Below are 20,036 nucleotides of genomic sequence, written 5' to 3' on the forward strand. Positions count from 1 at the left end.
CACTGGGAGCTGCACAGAGCAGTGCCTGTGTATGGTTAACATCAGCACAATGGCTCGTGGCAAGCAATCAGATTACCCTGATGGGCAACTTGCCCACCACCAGTCTAATACTACCAAACGACCACAGCCTTTAATTTTCACTTCCATATCTCTTATCACATTGCTAATATTCCCATTAGTTCATTTGGAGTACAAAATATGGAGAAAAATGGAACAGAGATTTCTAATTGCACAGCTCCAACAACCCATGTAATGCAAGGACTAGATCTAGTCAGAAGACATTTAAGGAGTCACAATTCATATCAAATTACTGACAACGGGTGAATCTGCCTGGGCATAATCTCAAAATTTCCGTGTGTGAGACCCTGGATGAAAAGTGACCATCTATCAATATGATGATCAACTTGGTGCCCCTACTCACTTCAGTGATACAGGATCATGGCCTAAACCTTCCCTGTTAGAAGTTGCTTCCTGAATCACACGTAAAACACCCTCACTAATGAAAACAATGAAACCCATAGGGTCACTCTGGGGCATAGAACCCCTATCTTTCTAAGTAGAAAAAAGTTATTCAGATGTTAACTAGTGACAAGATTGCTAGTGGCACCGAGACCACTTAGAGAGAGATTAAGGAGTCTGCTCTACAGCCTTAGCTAAGAGCCATGTGGCTTTTAGCTCATGCAGTAGAGGCTCATGCTCTAGAGGTCACAGGTTCAATCTCGCTCGCCAACATCCAGGGTCTGTCAGTGTTACGCTGGCAGTACAGAGCGCACCCATCAATCTGCCTCCCAATGACCCCCTCACAAGTCATCGAGCATTCTGGGAGCAGAACTAGGAGTGGGGCCATATCCCAGCCCCATGGAGATTCTGAGCAGTGCAGCAGCACACAAAGTAACACGGGGAGGATGTTGTAACTCAGACAGGCCCCCATGGCTGGCTCAATTACACCAAGGAGTCCCGGAGCAGCCCAGGATCAGGAAGGTTCAAAGGTGGCTTAAAGCCATCATAGTGCCTCCTCTGGAGTGAGTGTTCTGTGCTACACCTCTTACAAATGGAGCACCGAATCTCATCAGCTGAGTAAAGATTTGCTAATGTTTCTTTAAATTCACTCAATGTTATATTTATTAAAAGTCACAAATACAAATTTTGTATTTCAGTTGGCATAAGTTCAACCATCAGGGACTGAAGGCAAAATATTGAGGCATTTCCACTTAAATAAGAAGTTATTTGTGTGAAGAATGACTGCTATTATCGAAATATCTCAAAAAGGACAACAGCGCCATTTACCTGAGTATTTTCCTCCTTTATTTCTTTTGACAAAGCACATCGTTAGCAGCACTAAGGTAAGCAACGCGATGGCACACATCAGTCCAATAAACCAGCCTTGGGTGGAAATTCCCTCATAAATGCCGGCATAAGCTTTGAAAAAGGAGAGAAGTAAAAACATTTAACGAGAGGAAAATAGACTATCCTAACCATTTAATATTTTCCGAACTAAACCTGAATCACACCAAACTATCGCTATTTACTGCTTTACTGATTTCAGTCTAACATTTTCAATGTAAAAAAGAAAAAAATACAGGACATAAATAATAGGTATGAGGAATAATGTTCACATTTAAGTAAATAAAGTGTCTGCAACATAACATATATAAGTAATTCCAAAGGAGTATTTGATTTAGAGGATTAATGCCAAATAGGAAAGTTGGACAGAAAATTGATAGTCTCTCATGCAAGCAGTTTTGGGACAGAAATAGAGTTAAAAGTGTTCAGGATACATGCAAACTGCTCAGCTAGCCACATTGAAGACGTAAAACGTAACAGCACCTACCCTATTAAAATGGCATAGTAGCTAAAACCTGTAAATAATATGTACTGGAAATTATTTACGTGTCATTATTTACTACTGGGTAGACAAAATACAAGGCTAAATTGAAAAATGATGGACTCATTCCTGCTCCTATTGAAGTAAATGGCAAGAAGAGGCTAAGATTTCACTTTCATTGCACCACATAATAGGTAATGTCATTATTTCTTGAAAAATTAAAAATAAAATAATCTTGTTTTATCACAATGGATTTATCACCCTAAACGGTTTCATATCTCACCTCTCTCCCTCGTCTCAATTACATCTTCAAAAATGCTATTGTTATCAACCCAATTCTTAGTCACTAGACGAACTGTATATTCAGTTCCGGGCTCAAGTGCCTCAATGGGGTGAAACTTTTGGGTGGGATTTACTGCTTCTGAAATCTTCCCGATCCCTTTACCTATGAAATGTACATAGTCAAGTCACATTAATTAATTCTATTAATTCAATAGCAGGACTCTGAAATGCACAGTTACAAATTATTTAAGTAGCAAGTGATAGTAAAACAGCATACATGGATATGTTTAACATTTGCTTTTGGATAGTTTTTACAGTAGACAAGAAAAAAAAAGTAGAAAAGCATTTTCTGTATTTGCTCTTTGATATTCTGCAGGATAAAATCAGTGTCAAACTAAGTAATCCTGAGATTTATGACGGGTTTGTTTTAAATTTGAAGGATCAAAGTAAATATTGAAGGAATGACATATAGGACTATAGATCTGCTTTAACTAATCAATGCTTAATCAAAAAAAAACCCAACTGAATACGGCCTGTGTTTATTTACACAATCTGTGGCTTGATCCATCTCCCATTGAACTGAAGTAAATGGGACAAGATTGAGGCCCATACTATCCTGAAACAGATTATTACTTCTCTCATATGAACAATTACACTGGGATTTATACTCAAATTTTCCTTAGACAATAAACCTCCTTGTCCCCCTTTATTTCACATTTGTACTGAAGCTATAACTAAGCTCTCTTTTAGGTATACCTGAAGTTTTCTTTCAAATGGATTTTCATATACAATCTTTACATGTTCTAACTGATATTTATTTATATGAAAAGTATTTGCAGTCAATTTTTTTTTCTGTGGGTTTCCAACAAAGTCAGTCTTGCACTCCTTTTGCTTTCAGAACTCTCCTTGACATGAATAGGTGTTTTACCTGAATCCAGGACTGCAGGATAAGTGGTTTATTATGTATGCTTTTTTAAAAAAGCATTTAATGTTAATTGCAAAAGGAAGCAACTGTTATTCACTGAAGTGAAAAAAGCAGGATTTGCCCTCATCCTGGATACAGTATAGTATGTCATACTAATGAATCATAACTGTTCCTCTCTTTCAGGATTTTAAGCAGTAACTTTTGCTAAAATTACACAAGGAATATAAAACAGCACCCACATTTAGGGCCTGATCCAAAGTCCGTTAAAGTCTATAGAAAGGCTCAGAATCATTGATGTCAATGGGCTTTCAAATCAGGCCTCAGTAGAACCGTGCCCAGGTCTGGCGTTAGACACCAATGTTTGGGGGAAAGCATTAAAACATATGCCTTTTTACTTCTGTTCAGTTGCTTTATTTAGCTGGTCAACATTCTAAAGTCAACTAATGAAAGGGATCTTATGGTTACTCATACATACAGCATAGCTCAAAAACTGCTTGACCAATTTGCGCTTATAACACGGACAGTAAAGCAGTGCTGATTACTACTGAAACTGGTAAGCAAGCAAACAAAAAAGCTTTGAGCGATTAGCCCTTCTTGATAGCTGAAGGAAAAGAAAGAGAGATTAAGAGTGGAATAGACATGGTTAAAGGTGCTGTACATAATATGTTTTCCAAGGCAAGTATACATATATTACAATAAGTTGTTAAATTAGTAGACCACTGGGAATCAGACAGAACATGTTCAATTAGAATAATGCTGATGGTGAAGCACAGTGTATTAGCATAACTTAATCCATCTAGTGGTACGTTTTACAAAATGAACTACGGTACATGAGGCTGAGTTATAATTTTTTAATCAAACTGCAAATTAAGCAACAAGACATTACAGGTAAATTTTAATTACATTTTGTAAAATCAGGATGTCAGAACAATGTGTTTCATAAAAAAGCTACCCATAAAGTCACAAGAAATAAAGCTCTTCCATGTGAACTTTAATCCTGTTGGTCAATAAATGCCATAAAACACTTAAAGATGTCAGCCAGACAAGGTAGTCATATATACCAGTGTGTATGCAGCATAGGTCTGATCTGGTAGCTCTACTCACTGAGATCATAAGCCTGCAAAGCACTTAAACTTGTCCTTAACTTTAAACATGTGATTGGCCACGTTGAAGTCAATTTCTTTAATGCCATGACTCACTTCTTTAAAGTTAAGCATGTGCTTAAGTGCTTTGCGGGATCAGGGATTGGGTGTTTTGCCTTATTGGGATGGCCTGATTGGGAACAAAGTTTTACACCATGAGTTCTGCAGGACCTTTGATATCTGGCACCACAATGTTGCATAAAGGATTTTCTGTATCCTAAAATGTAAGATAGGAGTCCAGTGGAGACAGGAGCGGCGCCAGGGTTTTTGGCGCCCTAGGCGCAGGGCCGGCTCTACCCATTTCGCCGCCGGTCCCACGGCTCCAGTGGACCTCCTGCAGGCGTCCCTGCGGAGGGTCCGCTCGTCCTGGGGCTCCAGTGGACCTGCCGCAGGCGTGCCTGTGGATGCTCCACCGGAGCCACGGGCTCAGCGGACCCTCCCCTCCCGGCAAAATGCCGCCCCCCCCAAATCCTGGCACCCTAGGCGACTGCCTAGGTCGTCTAAATGGAAGCGCCGGCCCTGAGTGGAGATTGCATGTGTGTGATTTCTTTCCATGTCAATCTGGTCTGCATTTATAAAAGTAAATACTGTGCAATACCCATAGAAAAGAAATAATGGGTAACTAGGGAAGGATTGGTAGAGGAACTAGAAAAATCCTGAGGGTGGGGAGGGGAACAAAGATATACTGGTAAGGAAATGTTTGCTCAATATACTGAAAGGTCAATGTGCAGCAGAAATTAGCTTCAGAAAACAGAGCAGTTAGGTTAGGTTTTTAATCTACAATACAGGAAATAAGCTTTAGTAATAAAAATATACCACCAGCATTTGTCATCTCCCCACTACTATTTATCAGCCATATCATGGGATTCACATGAACATTAAACACTGAACTGCAATTTTACAATATTCCTTTTGGATTTAGAGATTTATGAGAACAATGGAAAATACTTTTTTTTTTATTGAAGCCTATTAAATAATGGGAAAACAAGATAAACCTCCCCTAAAGACGTACTATAGTGCTAGTTCTGCAAAAGTTAGCACATCTGTTATGAAACTCACTTATTAAAAAAAAGATTGGGAATCTTACAGTTGTATAATAATTATAAGTAATATTTTGATTTATAACAGCACCTGTTTAAATACATCTGCCTGAAATAAATGGAAAGTTAAACTACACTTTCATCAGTTTGCCTACACTGAATGGCTATTAAAAGTGTATAAAGATGCATCATAATTACACTCTACCTTCTGGGCTTTTGTATTCCAGGAGGTAGTTTGTGCTGATTGGGAGAGATCTTTTTTTTACTGGTAATTTACAATTACCGTCATATTCTTAAAATCCATTAGATGAAAATTAGTAGGCTATCCTGCTTAGCTTGACAGCCAGGCCATCCACCTTGACTTTTGGGTTGTTGGACTTTTGGACAAAGCACAGAAGAGAGGTTAGCTCATTTTGTCTTACCACCATTTCTGTTTCTGTTTACCTTTTGCTCCTGGCCACAGTTTTACTGGCTGTAACAGGTGGGAGAGGTGTGATTGTATTTAACTATAGAAAGGATTCACTAGGTAATGCTTGTGATGCTTAGAATAGCAGTAGGTGATCACCCGTGCCCTGGTTCAGGAAAAGCTCCTCTGTACCACCAGGGCTTGCAGAATTGCTCCCAGTACATGTGCAGATCAGCAGTGTGGCTTGAGAGGGCAGAAGACTGCCTGAGGAGTTGTATAAATGATGGGGTAGTGGGGAAGACCTGTCAATCAGTTTGGTCATAGTTCAAGAAATGATTCTCTCCATTAGGATGTTATTCTATATGGCTAAGAAAACTGTGTTTTTAGTCTTTCAGACTGTTGGGTGGCAAAAGAGAATTGAATGGGATCAGACCTTATGTTATGAGAGGCTACTATCATGATCTTGAGAGATGTCATAAGGGTTAGTGTTCTCAGGCTGGGATTTTAAATAAAGCCCAAGGGAAGTAGGTGCCCGATTGTCACTGAATTATAATGAGATTGCAACATGTAACTTCCTTAGGCTCCTTTGAAAATTATAGCAATAGTTACTGTTTCATGTGCATGGATTTTTCATTAACATTTGGATTTTTGTATAATCATTGTAACATACATAATTCTGTATCTTGTCAATGCTGCAAATCACTGGTAGCTCTGGATAGTATAAAAATTGACAACAAAGATTATTGAGTCAGATGCCAGGATATCAGAGGAGGATTTAGTTCTATTTTTTTAAGAGTATCTTTCCTTTTAAAATATATATTAATGTTATGTTATATATCATTTCAGGTGGCTAATTACACGTATAGCAATATTGATCATCAGGTTTTCTTCTGTCAATGTTTTTGGGGCAGTTTAAGAAATGCTACATGAATAAAAAAGTAATAATCATTTTCTAAACAAAGACAGCCACATTCTTTCATGGAGTTAAGCCTGAGATAAGCCCATAATATTTAATCAACTCTCTAAAATACAAAAAAAAAAGCTAAAAGCTAAACAATGTTAAATCTATAAAGTCTACACCTAAGTTCACAATTGTCACAACAGAGAAAAAACTGCTGATCCTAAATCACAATTTGCTAATCTCCAATCATTCATTTTAACATCAAACTGAAAATATAATTTAACTTTGAAACTTTACTTTTTTAAAAATTTATTCTGCAATGTAGTGCAAATGTTACAGAGCGGCAGTAATTTCCACCATTAGTAAAAATTCTCAGATCAAAATGATCCCTGTTTTACATCTAACCTCCTTCCCACCCCTCCTCCCAAAAAAACTCTCTAACTCTATGATGACTGATTGAATCATTTCTCTAGGTGACTGAAAAAGAAACTCGAGAACCCATGGCAACCCAAAAGCATTGGGAAAAGGATTTCTGTAGAAAAGGACCTAGGGGTTACAGTGGATGGGAAGCTGCATATGAGTCAACAGTGTGCCCTTGTTGCCAAGAAGGCTAACAGAATTTTGGGCTATATAAGTAGGGGAATTGCCAGCAGATCGAGGGACGTGATTATTCCCCTCTATTTGACATTGGTGAGGCCTCATCTGGAGAACTGTGTCCAGATTTGGGCCCCGCACAACAAGAAGGATGTGGAAAAATTGGAAAGAGTCCAGCAGAGGGCAACAAAGATGATTAAGGGGCTGGAGCACATGACTTATGAGGAGAGGCTGAGGGAACTGGGATTGTTTAGTCTGCAGAAGAGAAGAATGAGGGGGGATTTGATAGCCACTTTCAACTACCTGAAAGTGTTTCCAAAGAGGATGGACCTAGACTGTTCTCAGTGATGGCAGAAGACAGAACGAGGAGTAATGGTCTCAAGTTGCAGTGGGGGAGGTTTAGGTTGGATATTAGGAAAAAAAATTCACTAGGAGGGTGGTGAAGCACTGGAATGGGTTACCTAGGGAGGTGGTAGAATCTCCTTCCTAAGAGGTTTTCAAGATCAGGCTTGACAAATGGCTGGGATGATTTAGTTGAGGTGGGTCCTGCTTTGAGCAGGGCATTGGACTAGATGACCTCCTGAGGTCCTTTCCAACCCTGATATTCTATGATTAATTTCAAGTGCAACTGTGAGTCATCTTTTTCTAGTCATGAAAGGCTTTAATCTGAGCTTTTGTGCAAATGGAGTGTTCCCTGTGGTTCCCCATGACTCTTCCATGCAACTCAGTAGGCACAAGTTCTGCACAGTGTTTTATCAACCACCTGTACAACCACTTCTTGTATCTCAGCTGGGTTTTCCCACTAAATATTCATTTCAGTTAGAATGCTGATTTAAGAAATCTTCCCCTCTATTGACTGTATATTACATACTGGATTTAGTTCTTAGTGCTATTGGTGTTAGGGTAGTGACATGCAGGGTATGAATGGGGGATTACATTTGGGGCCTGCTCCTTATAGACCATTGATTAATAGTACTGGATTTGACCCTAGACACACACATTGCAGAGGAGAACCACATTTTAAAGGAACTATCAAGAAATGGCTCCTTCTGACTCAAGAAGGCTCTGGGCTGATGGGGAATTCTCTCCACACCAGGACATGCAATGACTACAGAAAGCTGGTCTAGCTCATTGAAGGATAACACAGAAGATTTTCCTTCCCCTAGCCCAGCCTGTTCATTTCCCACTTCCCTGTGTGCTGTGATGCAGAAGTTCACCATGGAACTGTGGAATGAAGCAACTTTGGGGACCTGCCATTCCTTACAGGACAACCTACACAACCTACTCCCCTAGGTTAAAATGCATAAATTCAATGGTTTTCAGATATAATGGAAAACAAATGAGTATTTACTTTAATACAGCTATTATAAACTCAGGTCAAATATGCCAGGAGCCAAACATGACTGAATATGTATCCACAACCCACCCAGATATCTGTCTTTCTCTGGGACAGTGTATTTTACAAAGCCCACAATGTAGCCTGTGACAGCTGGGTATGGTAGAGTAATGGGAGCTATAGAAGCCCTAAAATAGATAAGAGAGGTGCATCTTTTTTCTTTGAAAATGGAGCACATTGAATATGGGAATCACAGAGACAAAATAAAAACTGGAGCCTATAATGTTATTTTATGGAGTCTCATTCCACAGTAGAACCACACTTTCAATCTGCCACTTTAAATCTGGGCAACTTTAACTGATATGCCTTGACTTTTGAAAACACTCCATTTTTTGAGAAACTGCGTAACTTGTTTAATTGAGATAGTTACACATTTTATCACCCTCTTTGTATTTTGCATGCCCTCCATTCCTAACCTCAAAAAAATGAGGAAGTCACAGAAACATGTGTTCCTCGGCCGAAGGGCATAGATTTTGCATACTTTAAATGAGTCTGGACCAATTTAGCCTTCAGATAATTGCATAAAATTCCTCTGGGATTTCAGTGTAAGCTGCAGAGCTGTATCTAAGGATGGACATTGGTACTGTCAGGTGGCTCTCATTTAAATTACTTGAAAAATTTGTGGAATAGGGCACAAAAGTAACAGCAGAATAGGACCCTTAGAATTTACAGAGATTGTGCTGTTCTATTTGATGTGCAATCTGCTGCTCTTTTAGTAGAATCCCTTGCTGCCTTTGCCAACAAAATCTTTTGAAAGAAAAGAAAGAAAACATGGGGAAAATTAAATGTCAAAATTTCTATTTATCATGTTTCCTAGCCACATGTTACTGACAGCGTTACCAACAAAGATCCTTTTAAAACCTAGCGTGTTACACAGGGTTTTGCAAATTAATAACAACATCCTAAATGACCAAATGGAGGACTCCTGATCTCAGCAAAGAATACAAGAATAAATGGCTAATGACGTTGCACTGTTGCACTGTATTTTTCTGGGCTCAAATTAAAATAAAATTATATATATATATATACATTTTGTTGTCAAAAACAAAAGTCTAACCCATTTTAATCTGATTTCTAAAGTTATCTTTTTCAATTTAGCCATTAATCTCATCTAGCAGCAAAAAAGTTACACTTCCCTTAATAGTATAATAAACAGGGGGAACAAAAAGGATGCTGGAAATAGAGGCCTTTAATTAATATAGTGCCAGATTCTGCATTGCCCTGAAATAGCTGCACAGTACAGTGGTTTTGGAGGACATATGCAGCGTATGGTGGGCTTGACTTAGGTCAGTGAAAAGGCATCAGTTCAGCCTTCTGATCAGTATAGTATATAACCACAGCCAGTTACCTGAGGGAAAGAATGTGGCAGAATAACCCAGGCTAGGGGGAGTCTGCTCACTTAAATGAAATAAGAACTGGTCTGTGGTAGAAAACCTTACCTATCAGGTATTGGGTCTGGGAGGGCAGCATTATCATTCAAGCAGTTTTGATGATGGGAGTCCACATGAACTACAAAGGGAGAATAATAGAATATTTTGCACCTTGGTATCTGCCGGTATCATAAGAACTTTCCTGAATGATTTCATGAGCAAGGGAATATGTTTATGTGTGGAATTAATTAGATATGGAATCCTGGACCCAGATTTGGATGCGGCATTCTGGTCTGGGTAAGTTGATTCATGGAAATAATTTCTCACAGACTGCAAGTATGACTGGGGATTTTCTGAAGTCCAAGGACGTGTGTGTGTGTGAGAGAGAGACACAAAAGTGGGAAATGTGTCTTTAGATCCAGGCATGAATTAGGAAGGATACTGAGAGGCATCACATGCACAACCAGGTCTTTATGCATAAACATTCATTAAGGATATTAAGGATTAAATTCATGTGGAAGAAGACAAAAGGAGACGGGCTGTCTCTGTTTCACAGATGGGGTCTTAACCACTACTGTGACTGGATCATTTTTTGCCAGGAACTGTGCTTTGGCTTCAGCACCTGAAGAGACTATGCAGGGTAAAAGTCAGCTAAGATATTAAGTTACATGGTTACAATATGTCATCAGTGGTAAAAATCATGAAGCCAGGCCATTTCTGTTTATCACATTCTCTTTGTCCTTTGCTGTGGTATGTCAAAAACAATCATTGTTGATTAATATCTAGGAACTTGTTTATTGCTACAGTAGAACTTTCAGAGTTGCCGAGCACAGTGGATTTTATTTCAGTTGGATGAGACAGCCTGGCTTGTTCTTCTAATTTTCTTGCATGGGGCATGGGTCACTTGCTGGAGGATTCTCTGCAGCTTGAGGTCTTCAAACCACAATTTGAGGACTTCAGTAACTCAGACATAGGTTAGGGGTTTGTTATAGAAGTGGATGGGTGAGATTCTGTGGCCTGCATTGTGCAGGAGGTCAGACTAGATGATCATAATGGTCCCTTCTGACCTTAAAGTCTATGAGGAGGACAGCAAGTATACTACAAAGGTATTTCACTGGGTTAGTTCATGGGAAAATAATGCTATTTATGGAGCAAGTGCACTACTGTTAGCCTTATGTTACTCTTGATTTGTGGGATTCCCAAATTCTGCCCTCAAATGACAACACATGGCTTCCATTAATATTTCTCGGAATCCAAACTGTCCACTTAAGGGCAGAATACGGCCATATAATATTATTGAAAACAGATTTTTGTTGTTCTCCAACTTCCTGTTAGTGGTTACTAAATGCAAGCTGCTAGTTTTGGTAAAAATCAGCTAAGATGATTGGTTGGTTTAAGCTGCTGTTTAGTGACATAGAATGGCTAAACTTTTTTTTGTTTTTGGAGTTCATTTGTTTTTGGGTTCCTATATTTAAAAGTTCATTGATTGTGCTAAGGCAAAGCAAATTTAAAAGCAAACAATTTCCTCTAATTAGAGAGGAAAATGTCAAAGCTGGAATGTTCTCAATGGATCTTCCATTATCATTAAAACTCATCATTAAATTATACCCCCATTAACTTACTCCCTTCTGTTATTGTTAGTCCTTCTTCTGTGATTGGTTTCCCACAGCCTTTTATAGTACAGGCCCTCACATAGAATTTATACTTGGTGGTGGAGCTCAGATTTGAAAACCTCCAGCTGAAAGTCGAAGGGTTTGTAATATTGACGTCATTCAGTGCTCCAATCTCATCTGTCTCATTTACTGAAAGAGAAACAATAGAGTTCAGTCAGGCTTGGCAGCTAAATGTTACCAAAATGCGAATGTGTCAAGAAAGCTGATGGAAAAGATGCAATTTACAGTAAGTAGGAAGGAGGGTACTTTAAATAAATGTGTATCTTACTACCCTGATACATTTGAGAGTCTTCAAATGGGATTTACCATGTCTAAATCAATCAACTACATGATTGGGTAGTATGATAGTTGAAAAGGCTCTATGATTCTAGAGGTTTAGTTACTGAAAAAAGAGAAAGGCCTGACTTTTAGAGCTATGCAAAATGTTTGTCTAGAACCCTAAATGCATATTACCTAAGTCCTTAAACTTTGGTAGGCCTGCAGCCATGATGCAAGTTTATGGGGTGCTTGCAGGAAGTATAGTAGCTGGCTGCTATATAAGGAGTGGCCTCTTGAACACCCATAGTTGGCCCTCTCCAAAAATGGAGAGCATCCAACCCCTATAAAAGTACTACAAAAGTAAGAGAGAAGTTGCCTTACTGCTGAGCAAAAACGATGCTGAGCAAAAAGTTCACAACAAACACGTTCTTTGGCGACATGTGTTGTATGCCCACTCCATCCTCAGCAGAATACACTGAATTAATATCCAAACTTACCCCCAGTGTTTGGCTGTACTGGTAACTCATAATCAATAATTCAACATAAACTTTCCTCCCTGAGCTTGGCTGCTCCAGGACCATATCTGTTCTATCTCCTTAGCTTCTTCTGGCCCCAAAGAAACATTTCTATTTCCTTGATATCCTGGTTATACATCACTGGACCCACTTGATCACATGACTCAGCAGTAATTACCCTGACTCTAAATGAAGGGTTTTTACAAACAGGAGGAGAGCATTTGCCGAAGTGAAATCATTAAAAAATCTGAATAAATATTCACAAAAAAAAAAGTTTGCATTATTTGCCCAGCTGTACCAGCTATGTGTGTTTAAAGATTCTAAGCCTATGCACATGACTCATGCATTATCACCACAAATTATTTCTTCTTTGAAAAGTCAGGTGCATTTCTAAAAACAGCTATACATTTTCTCTGCACTATTTAACTATTGGGTTAACTGTCTGTGAATTTGAAAACATTTATTACATGATTTGATTAGTCTGAGAGTCTGAATGTATCATGATTGCACTTTGAGCTTATCTAGATGGGAAAAAAATATGCTGAAATCCTTCTTCCTGGAAAATGGAATTGGCCTGCCCCCAGCAGGCTAAACTAATGTCTGTAATTTTGGAATATTTTTTCTGTGCTGAACAAATTGTTACTTAAATTTTAAAAGGATTAGTTTTAAGTTACGGTCTATTTTAAATAACTTTATATTAAAATAATGTTTGATTTAAATACAACCTATTTGCTAAAAGTCTACATCGAAGTAGAACATGTACTTACTTATCTGATATTGCAAAATGTAGCCAGTAAGGAAGCCATTTGGTTTTCTGGGAAGACCCCATGACAAAGTGACAGAATCCTTATCAAAGTTTAGTATTCTTAGAAAATGTGGCTGTTCAGGGACTGGAAAACATAGGAATTAGCTTAGTTTCACTGAATGTAGATCATATTTTAGCAGCTCGGTATCAATACATTCCTGTTAGTATGGCATATAACTTCATCCAATATGTACAATTCTCCATTCTCAGTCAACATATGTTAGATGCTTAGGATCTGATCTGCAAGATGCTTGCTAAACACCTTTTGAGAGTCCTCAGCCTTGTTAACTCCCATTTACTTCACAGACTTGGACCCTTCTATTGGATAATTGTATTAAATGCTTTTTTTATGCCAGCATAATAATTTAGAGTCACACAGAGTTCTTAGTGGAATTAATTGGTCTGGTTTCAAGGAAGATGTTTGTTTAATTTCTTCCATTCCCATATTTTAATTTTTCTTACCTCCTTCTGGAGTTTGGAATATGGTTGGAGAACTTTCAGGTCCAGCTCCTTTTGCATTGAAAGCCAAAACGGTTAAGTGAAATTCACTAAATGGCTCTAGACCAGGAATCATGCCATAGTTTCTGTCTCCTGTAAATGTTAGGAAGTGTTTGTCTGGGCGATGTTGTTTTCCATCCAGCAAACTCCTTGTTTTCCACCAAATGACCTGTATTGAGAAGGGTAATTCTGTAACAGATTAAGTTCTGTGGGGATGAACACTGCATTGATTTCCCCCAACCTCACAGCAATTACTTTAAACTTAAACAGGATTCACCTAACACAGCATGAAAAGACATTGGATTATTTAAAGAATAAATGATGACAACCTTATATCCTTTTAAGTGTCCACGAACGCGGTCTCTTGGAATGCCGGACCAGATCGCTTTAACTAGTGTACTATTCATCACTTCCACCATTACACTTGAAGGAGCAGCATCTGGAACTATAAATACGTAGGTGTTACATACTAAGGATACTCCCTAGGATTTATTTTCAAAGAGTAGCTCTACACTTATGGTGGCATATAAAGTACAGACACTGCATGCCCAACTAGCATGGGTACAAATAGCAGCACAGATGATGAGTATGGTAGAGAGCTCTACATGCCTGAAATCTGGGGTGTGTGCCTTATATGGGTCTCTACATGCCAAAGCAGTGCCTCTGATTTCTACACTGCTATTTTTAGCAGTGTAGAGGGAAAAGTCTGGCAGAGGGAAAAGTCTTTGGCAGCTCCCCAGAGTCTTTCCTCACCGCCTCCCCCATGTTGGTGTCTTTCATTGTCACATGTAGCTACACACTGCAGGCAGTGTGGATGTAGCCTTCCTTTCACTGTGCTGTGTAGGTACACATATCCTACACGCCACAGCTACCCAGCTTGGCTCAAGTTATAGAGACTCATGCTTTTAAGTTCGGAGAGTTCCCCAGTTCAGTTCCAAATGGGGGCCATCACCTCTGTATCAGTGAGGATAAAAAAAAATTGTGATCAAGATTGCTTTTTTGAATGAGGTGTTAGAGTTCTTTCTTTAAGCAATTTTCTTTTAATTAAGCAATTAAATCAACTGGTTAAAGAGCAGGGTTTTAATCACCACAGAACATCAAGAAATCTACTCCAGCACCTGAAATAACTAGACCCAGAGTGAATGCCACATCGGTGGATACAGGATCAGGTCCATAGAAAGCACATTGCAAGTGAAACTGAACACAAATCTCCCTTTTTATTTACTTTCATTATCTACCAGATGATATGTTGTCCAGTGTTAATATTGTGACCGTGAAAAACCACATGTCCCTAACCCCACACTCACTACCAGGAAGTAGGGGATGGTTATTGTTTACTACTATAAACAGTCTCATTGAGACTCACAGTAGTAAGTGTTTACAGGGTCAGGTTAAATTAAACTATCAGAAAAATGAAATATGACAAAAATCACTGGCCATGTAAAAGAGCTACTTTCCAAACATGAATAACTCATCTACTTAGAACAGGTCATTCAGCGGAATCTGTAAACAAAATCTAATTGAGGGTTAGTTTCTTTATATAATGTCCACAAGAGTTTCCTTTTTGAGCCATTTTTTTAATGTTATGATGATGATGGCTTTTATAGCACCTATTGGGGCTAGGCACAGACTAATTTCATGTCAAGAAGGAGTCAGATTAGAGAGGCTGGAGGAACAGCCCTGGACTAACATCTATAAAATAATTCAGTTCAGCAGTGGCTAGTGCACAGCATGATGGATTAAAGAAGGATTTTGGTTGTTTATCCATTTGAATAAGTAATAAAGTAAACAGTTGTCTCAGTTGGCTAATCTCTTGTAGGTCTTTTTGTAGGCCATTCAAGCTGTCCATCCATTTTGCTGTTAGGAAAACAACTTGAAGGTTTCAGACATGGGATGAAAACTGCCTGACTTTACATAATAAGATTAAGCTGCAAAATCTGAAACATGTACATTTGTAGACACTTCTAACCCTTGCTTGCCAGCAGTCCTGAGCCCCTGCTGCTAATGACTAATGCATTGGGCATTTGTCATTTGTATCAGGGAATCTTGGCTCCCTCTGGTAGCTGGCTACATTGGTGTTTACTCCCTCATTGATTTAAATCCCTAAATCCTAAAAAGATTTTTTGCTGCTCTTGCTTAACTGGGTTGCCTACTGAAGGAAATCTTGGCTTTTCATCATTGCAGCTGGGGAATATAAATCCTCCCAATGTCTTTTATACATTGATTCTATAAACAACAGAGGGGAGAAAAAATTATGATATAGTGTCAGGGGGAATTGGAAGGACTATTGTCCAATAGTCTAGATATTGTAGCAGGGACTTCCACAATCTTACAGTAGCCAGAAGCATGTTTGTATTAACTCCACCAGCTTTGACCCAGCACTAGTGCTGTCATTTTTGCACTAGTGTTCACTGGAGGAACATGATTACGAAAGAGCACTGTGGTGTGAGGGATTGGCAGGTAGAGGTAGATTGTTGGTATCACAGGCTGATGCTGATATTACAAAAAAAGTATCAAATAATCTTATGTGGGAAACTGGGGCAAACATCATAACAGTCCCTTAGGGGCTTCAAATCTAGGAACAGATGTTTGTGGCACAAATGCTGATTGCTTGTATCAAGGCAGTCATTTAAGAAGAAAGACACAGTACAGACATTGGAAAGAATCTTGTTGTCGATGATGGACCTCACTTTGAGAGCTGGCCTCCAATTATGACAGGAACAAAACTGGATCCTCAGTTATTTGAAAGATCAAAGTTGCACTTGCAAAATTAAAGACCTGTTTGGGACCCTTTTTAAAAATCAGGGACTCTGTCTCTCGCAATTGTAAGAGTAATTTCTATAAAAAGCAATAATACTGAGTGGAATATTGGTGTGGCTGCAAACTGTACATATTACAAGCAGGACAAATAGATCCAGTTTGAACGGGATGATTGTGAAGGTCATTTCATGAGAAAGTACTCTGTTTCTTGCATGATGCAGAAAGGATAGGTGTGTTGGTATCATGACAAAAATGTACTCAAGATATGGAATGTAAAATATACTGAGGTGTCAACTGCACATGCAGGGTTGTGATATTACTTGGAAACACTAGTGTTGACACATTCCTCAATGTTTAGGGGGGGATCCTTAAAGATAGTGCCACCTGCTTTCCTCAGTGTGGCTGGCCCGTTCTGTAAATTGTGTCAAGGAGCCATAGCCATCCTCTTCCTTGCAGCCTTTGGATACCCTACACCCCAGGGGTGCACTGAAGGGGCATATGTCACTTCTTTTTGGCATGCAAAAGCTGAATGGTCTGTATGCTCTGTTTTAATTCTAAAATGCCCACAAACTGAATATATGCATCTGTAGAGTATTTTACGCCCTGTAGTTTGAGGTGAATGGGTTAGGCCCCAGTCCAGCAAAGTACATAAGCACATACTTAATTTTAAGCATATAGATCAGGGGTAGGCAACTTATGGCATGGGTGCCGAAGGCGGCACACAAGCTGATTTTCAGTGGCACTCACACTGCCTGGGTCCTGGCCACCGGTCCGGGGGGGCTCTGAATTTTAATTTAATTTTAAATGAAGCTTCTTAAACATTTTTAAAGCCTTGGTTACTTTACATACAACAATAGTTTAGTTGTATATTATAGACTTATAGAAAGAGTCCTTCTAAAAACGTTAAAATGTATTACTGGCACATAAAACCTTAAATTACAGTGAATAAATGAAGATTCGGCGCACCACTTCTGAAAGGTTGCCGACCCCGATATAGATAGTCCTTCTGAAGTCACTGGTGCTATTAAAGTGCTTAACATTAAACATGTTTTGTTGGATTGGAGCCATAACTAGGTGCCAGTTTAGGCAAGCAATTGTACACTCATTTTTTATATGCAAGCATAACTGACCTTTTTTTAGATAGCTAAATTTCATAATAAGGAAATTGGCACATAATCCTTCTGTTTCTTTTAGTATTCCAACATGCTATCACTAGTGAGTGACATTTAAGCATTTTTAATTGTGAGCTGGTCTAATAATACTTGTTATCCATTTATATTGCAATGTAAGAATCATCTGCACCATATATTTTTACAAAAATATTTCAGTTACTTACTGTCCTCTCCTGAATATCCAGTGGTAACATTTGGTTCAGGACCAGATCCAAAATTGTTTACAGCTTGGACTTTGATATCATAAGGTACAAAGGTAGGAGTATTCCTCAATGTCAAGGAATGTTTTTTCACGGTTTCCTCGTTCCAGTCTGTCTCTACTCCCTGCTGTCGCCAGCTGACTTTGTACTCCAGTCCTGGTCCATTTTGCTCCATGGGTTTCAATGGCTACAAAAGAAGTTAAAGGGATACTGATCTGCCTTTGTTGCTATAATCATAAAATGGCAGATTAAGTGGAGAATAATTTTGAAGCCATACACTAGAATTTTTAGAGAGAAAAAAATAACCTTCCCTATCATGTTATTTTTAATATGGCTGTAGGAAAAGTGTTATAATTTTTAGAACAGCACGGGGGAACAACAGCTGGATTTAAAACAGGTTAATTACTGAAGCATATCTTTCTACATATAGAATGCACTAACAGGTTTTGCTGCACGTTTTCTTAGTTTTATGGTAATATAAATATATGTAATCTTCATTACAAGTAAAACACAAATTATCTCAATTTTTTATGTAGCACAGCAAGTAGAGTCATTACAATTTAGATTAGAACATAAGAACATAAGAACGGCCATACTGGGTCAAACCAAAGGTCCATCCAGACCAGTATCCTGTCTACCAACAGTGGCCAATGCCAGGTGCCCCAGAGGGAGTGAACCTAACAGGTAATGATCAAGTGATCTCTCTCCTGCCGTCCATCCCCATCCTCTGACAAAGGCTAGGGACACCATTCCTTACCCATTCTGGCTAATAGCCATTAATGGACTTAACCTCCATGAATGTATCTAGTTCTCTTTTAGTCCTAGCCTTCACAAACTTCTCAGACAAGGAGTTCCACAAGTTGACTGTGCGCTGTGTGAAGAAGAACTTCCTTTTATTTGTTTTAAACCTGCTGCCCATTCATTTCATTTGGTGGCCCCTACTTCTTATATTATGGGAACAAGTAAATAACTTTTCCTTATTCACTTTCTCCACATCACTCATGATTTTATATACCTCTATCATATCCCCCCCCTTAGTCTCCTCTTTTCCAAGCCAAAAAATCCTAGCCTCTTTAATCTCCCCTCATATGGGACCCGTTCCAAACCCCTAATCATTTTAGTTGCCCTTCTCTAAACTTTTTCTAGGGCCAGTATATTTTTTTTGAGATGAGGAGACCACATCTGTATGCAGTATTCAAGATGTGGGCGTACCATGAATTTATATAAGGGCAATAAGATATTCTCTGTCTTAATCTCTATCCCCTTTTTAATGATTGCTAACATCCGGCTTGCTTTTTTTGATTGCCACTGCACACTGCATGGATGTCTTCAGAGAACTATTCATGATGACTCCAAGAACTTTTTCATGATTAGTTGAAGCTAAATTAGCCCCCATCATATTGTATGTACAGTTGGGGTTATTTTTCCCAATGTGCATTACTTTACATCTATCCACATTAAATTTCATTTGCCATTTTGTTGCCCAATCACTTAGTTTTGTGAGATCTTTTTGAAGTTCTTCGCAGTCTGCTTTGGTTTTAATTATCTTGAGCAGTTTAGTGTCATCTGCAATCTTTGCCACCTCACTTTTTACCCCTTTCTCCAGATCATTTATGAATAAATTTAGATTATCCTGTAAGATCTTAAATATGCACCAACCACTTCCCCTCATCTTACTAGACTAGCAGGCAACCTGCGGCCCATCAGGGTAATCCGCTGGCAGGCCACCAGACCATTTGTTCACTATTCCTGGCCAATGGGAGCTGCGGGAAGGAGTGGTCAGGCTTCCCTCAGCTCTCATTGGCCAGGAACGGCAAACCGCGGCCACTGGGAGTTGTGGGCGGCCATGCAAATGTAAACAAATACTCTGGCAGCCTGCCAGATTATTACTCGGATGGGCTGCATGCGGCCCATGGGCTGCAGGTTCCCCACCACTGCACTAGACTCATTTCACATAGACCATCAAATAGCCATCATATGGGAACAAACCAACATGGGTTGGATTTGAATAGAACTGGGAAAATAACATTGATTTTTTTGTGGGGGAGGTTGAGGGGAAAGGGTCACTGGCACTTCCAAAACACTTTTTAAAACAATGTTTGTGTTGGAACCACAGGTTGAACAAAACAGGTTGAACAAAAAATATTTAATTGAATTCAAATATTTCAGTTTTGACCATTTTAAAATGTTTTTGAAAGAAACATTCATTTTTACCTAAAAAAATCAAAATGTTTTCTTTCGAAAAAATCAAAATAAAGACATTTTCATTTTTTT

The 20,036-nt window shown here is 38.9% G+C and overlaps 1 protein-coding gene across 11 annotated transcripts in view; it reads right to left on the reverse strand.

Moving 5' to 3' along the window:
- CHL1 (cell adhesion molecule L1 like) overlaps positions 1-20,036 on the reverse strand; it is a 185,824-nt gene that overhangs the window by 9,350 nt on the left and 156,438 nt on the right. For 9 of the 11 annotated variants that reach the window (XR_005601363.1, XR_005601364.1, XM_039548076.1 and 6 more), the window contains 7 exons: positions 17,727-17,949; positions 13,960-14,075; positions 13,595-13,799; positions 13,095-13,217; positions 11,504-11,683; positions 2,109-2,270; positions 1,288-1,419 (listed from right to left, as the gene is read on the reverse strand). Coding sequence is in view for 9 of the 11 variants with exons in the window: in XM_039548076.1 (XP_039404010.1) it covers positions 1,288-1,419; positions 2,109-2,270; positions 11,504-11,683; positions 13,095-13,217; positions 13,595-13,799; positions 13,960-14,075; positions 17,727-17,949 (1,141 nt within the window). In the remaining 2 variants the exon portion in view is untranslated. The remainder of the gene's footprint in view (positions 1-1,287; positions 1,420-2,108; positions 2,271-11,503; positions 11,684-13,094; positions 13,218-13,594; positions 13,800-13,959; positions 14,076-17,726; positions 17,950-20,036) is intronic. The other 2 variants (XM_039548078.1, XM_039548077.1) reach the window with 1 other exon arrangement.

Source organism: Mauremys reevesii, linkage group 7 (genome assembly GCF_016161935.1).
Source record: "Mauremys reevesii isolate NIE-2019 linkage group 7, ASM1616193v1, whole genome shotgun sequence".
Taxonomy (NCBI): Eukaryota; Metazoa; Chordata; order Testudines; family Geoemydidae; genus Mauremys; species Mauremys reevesii.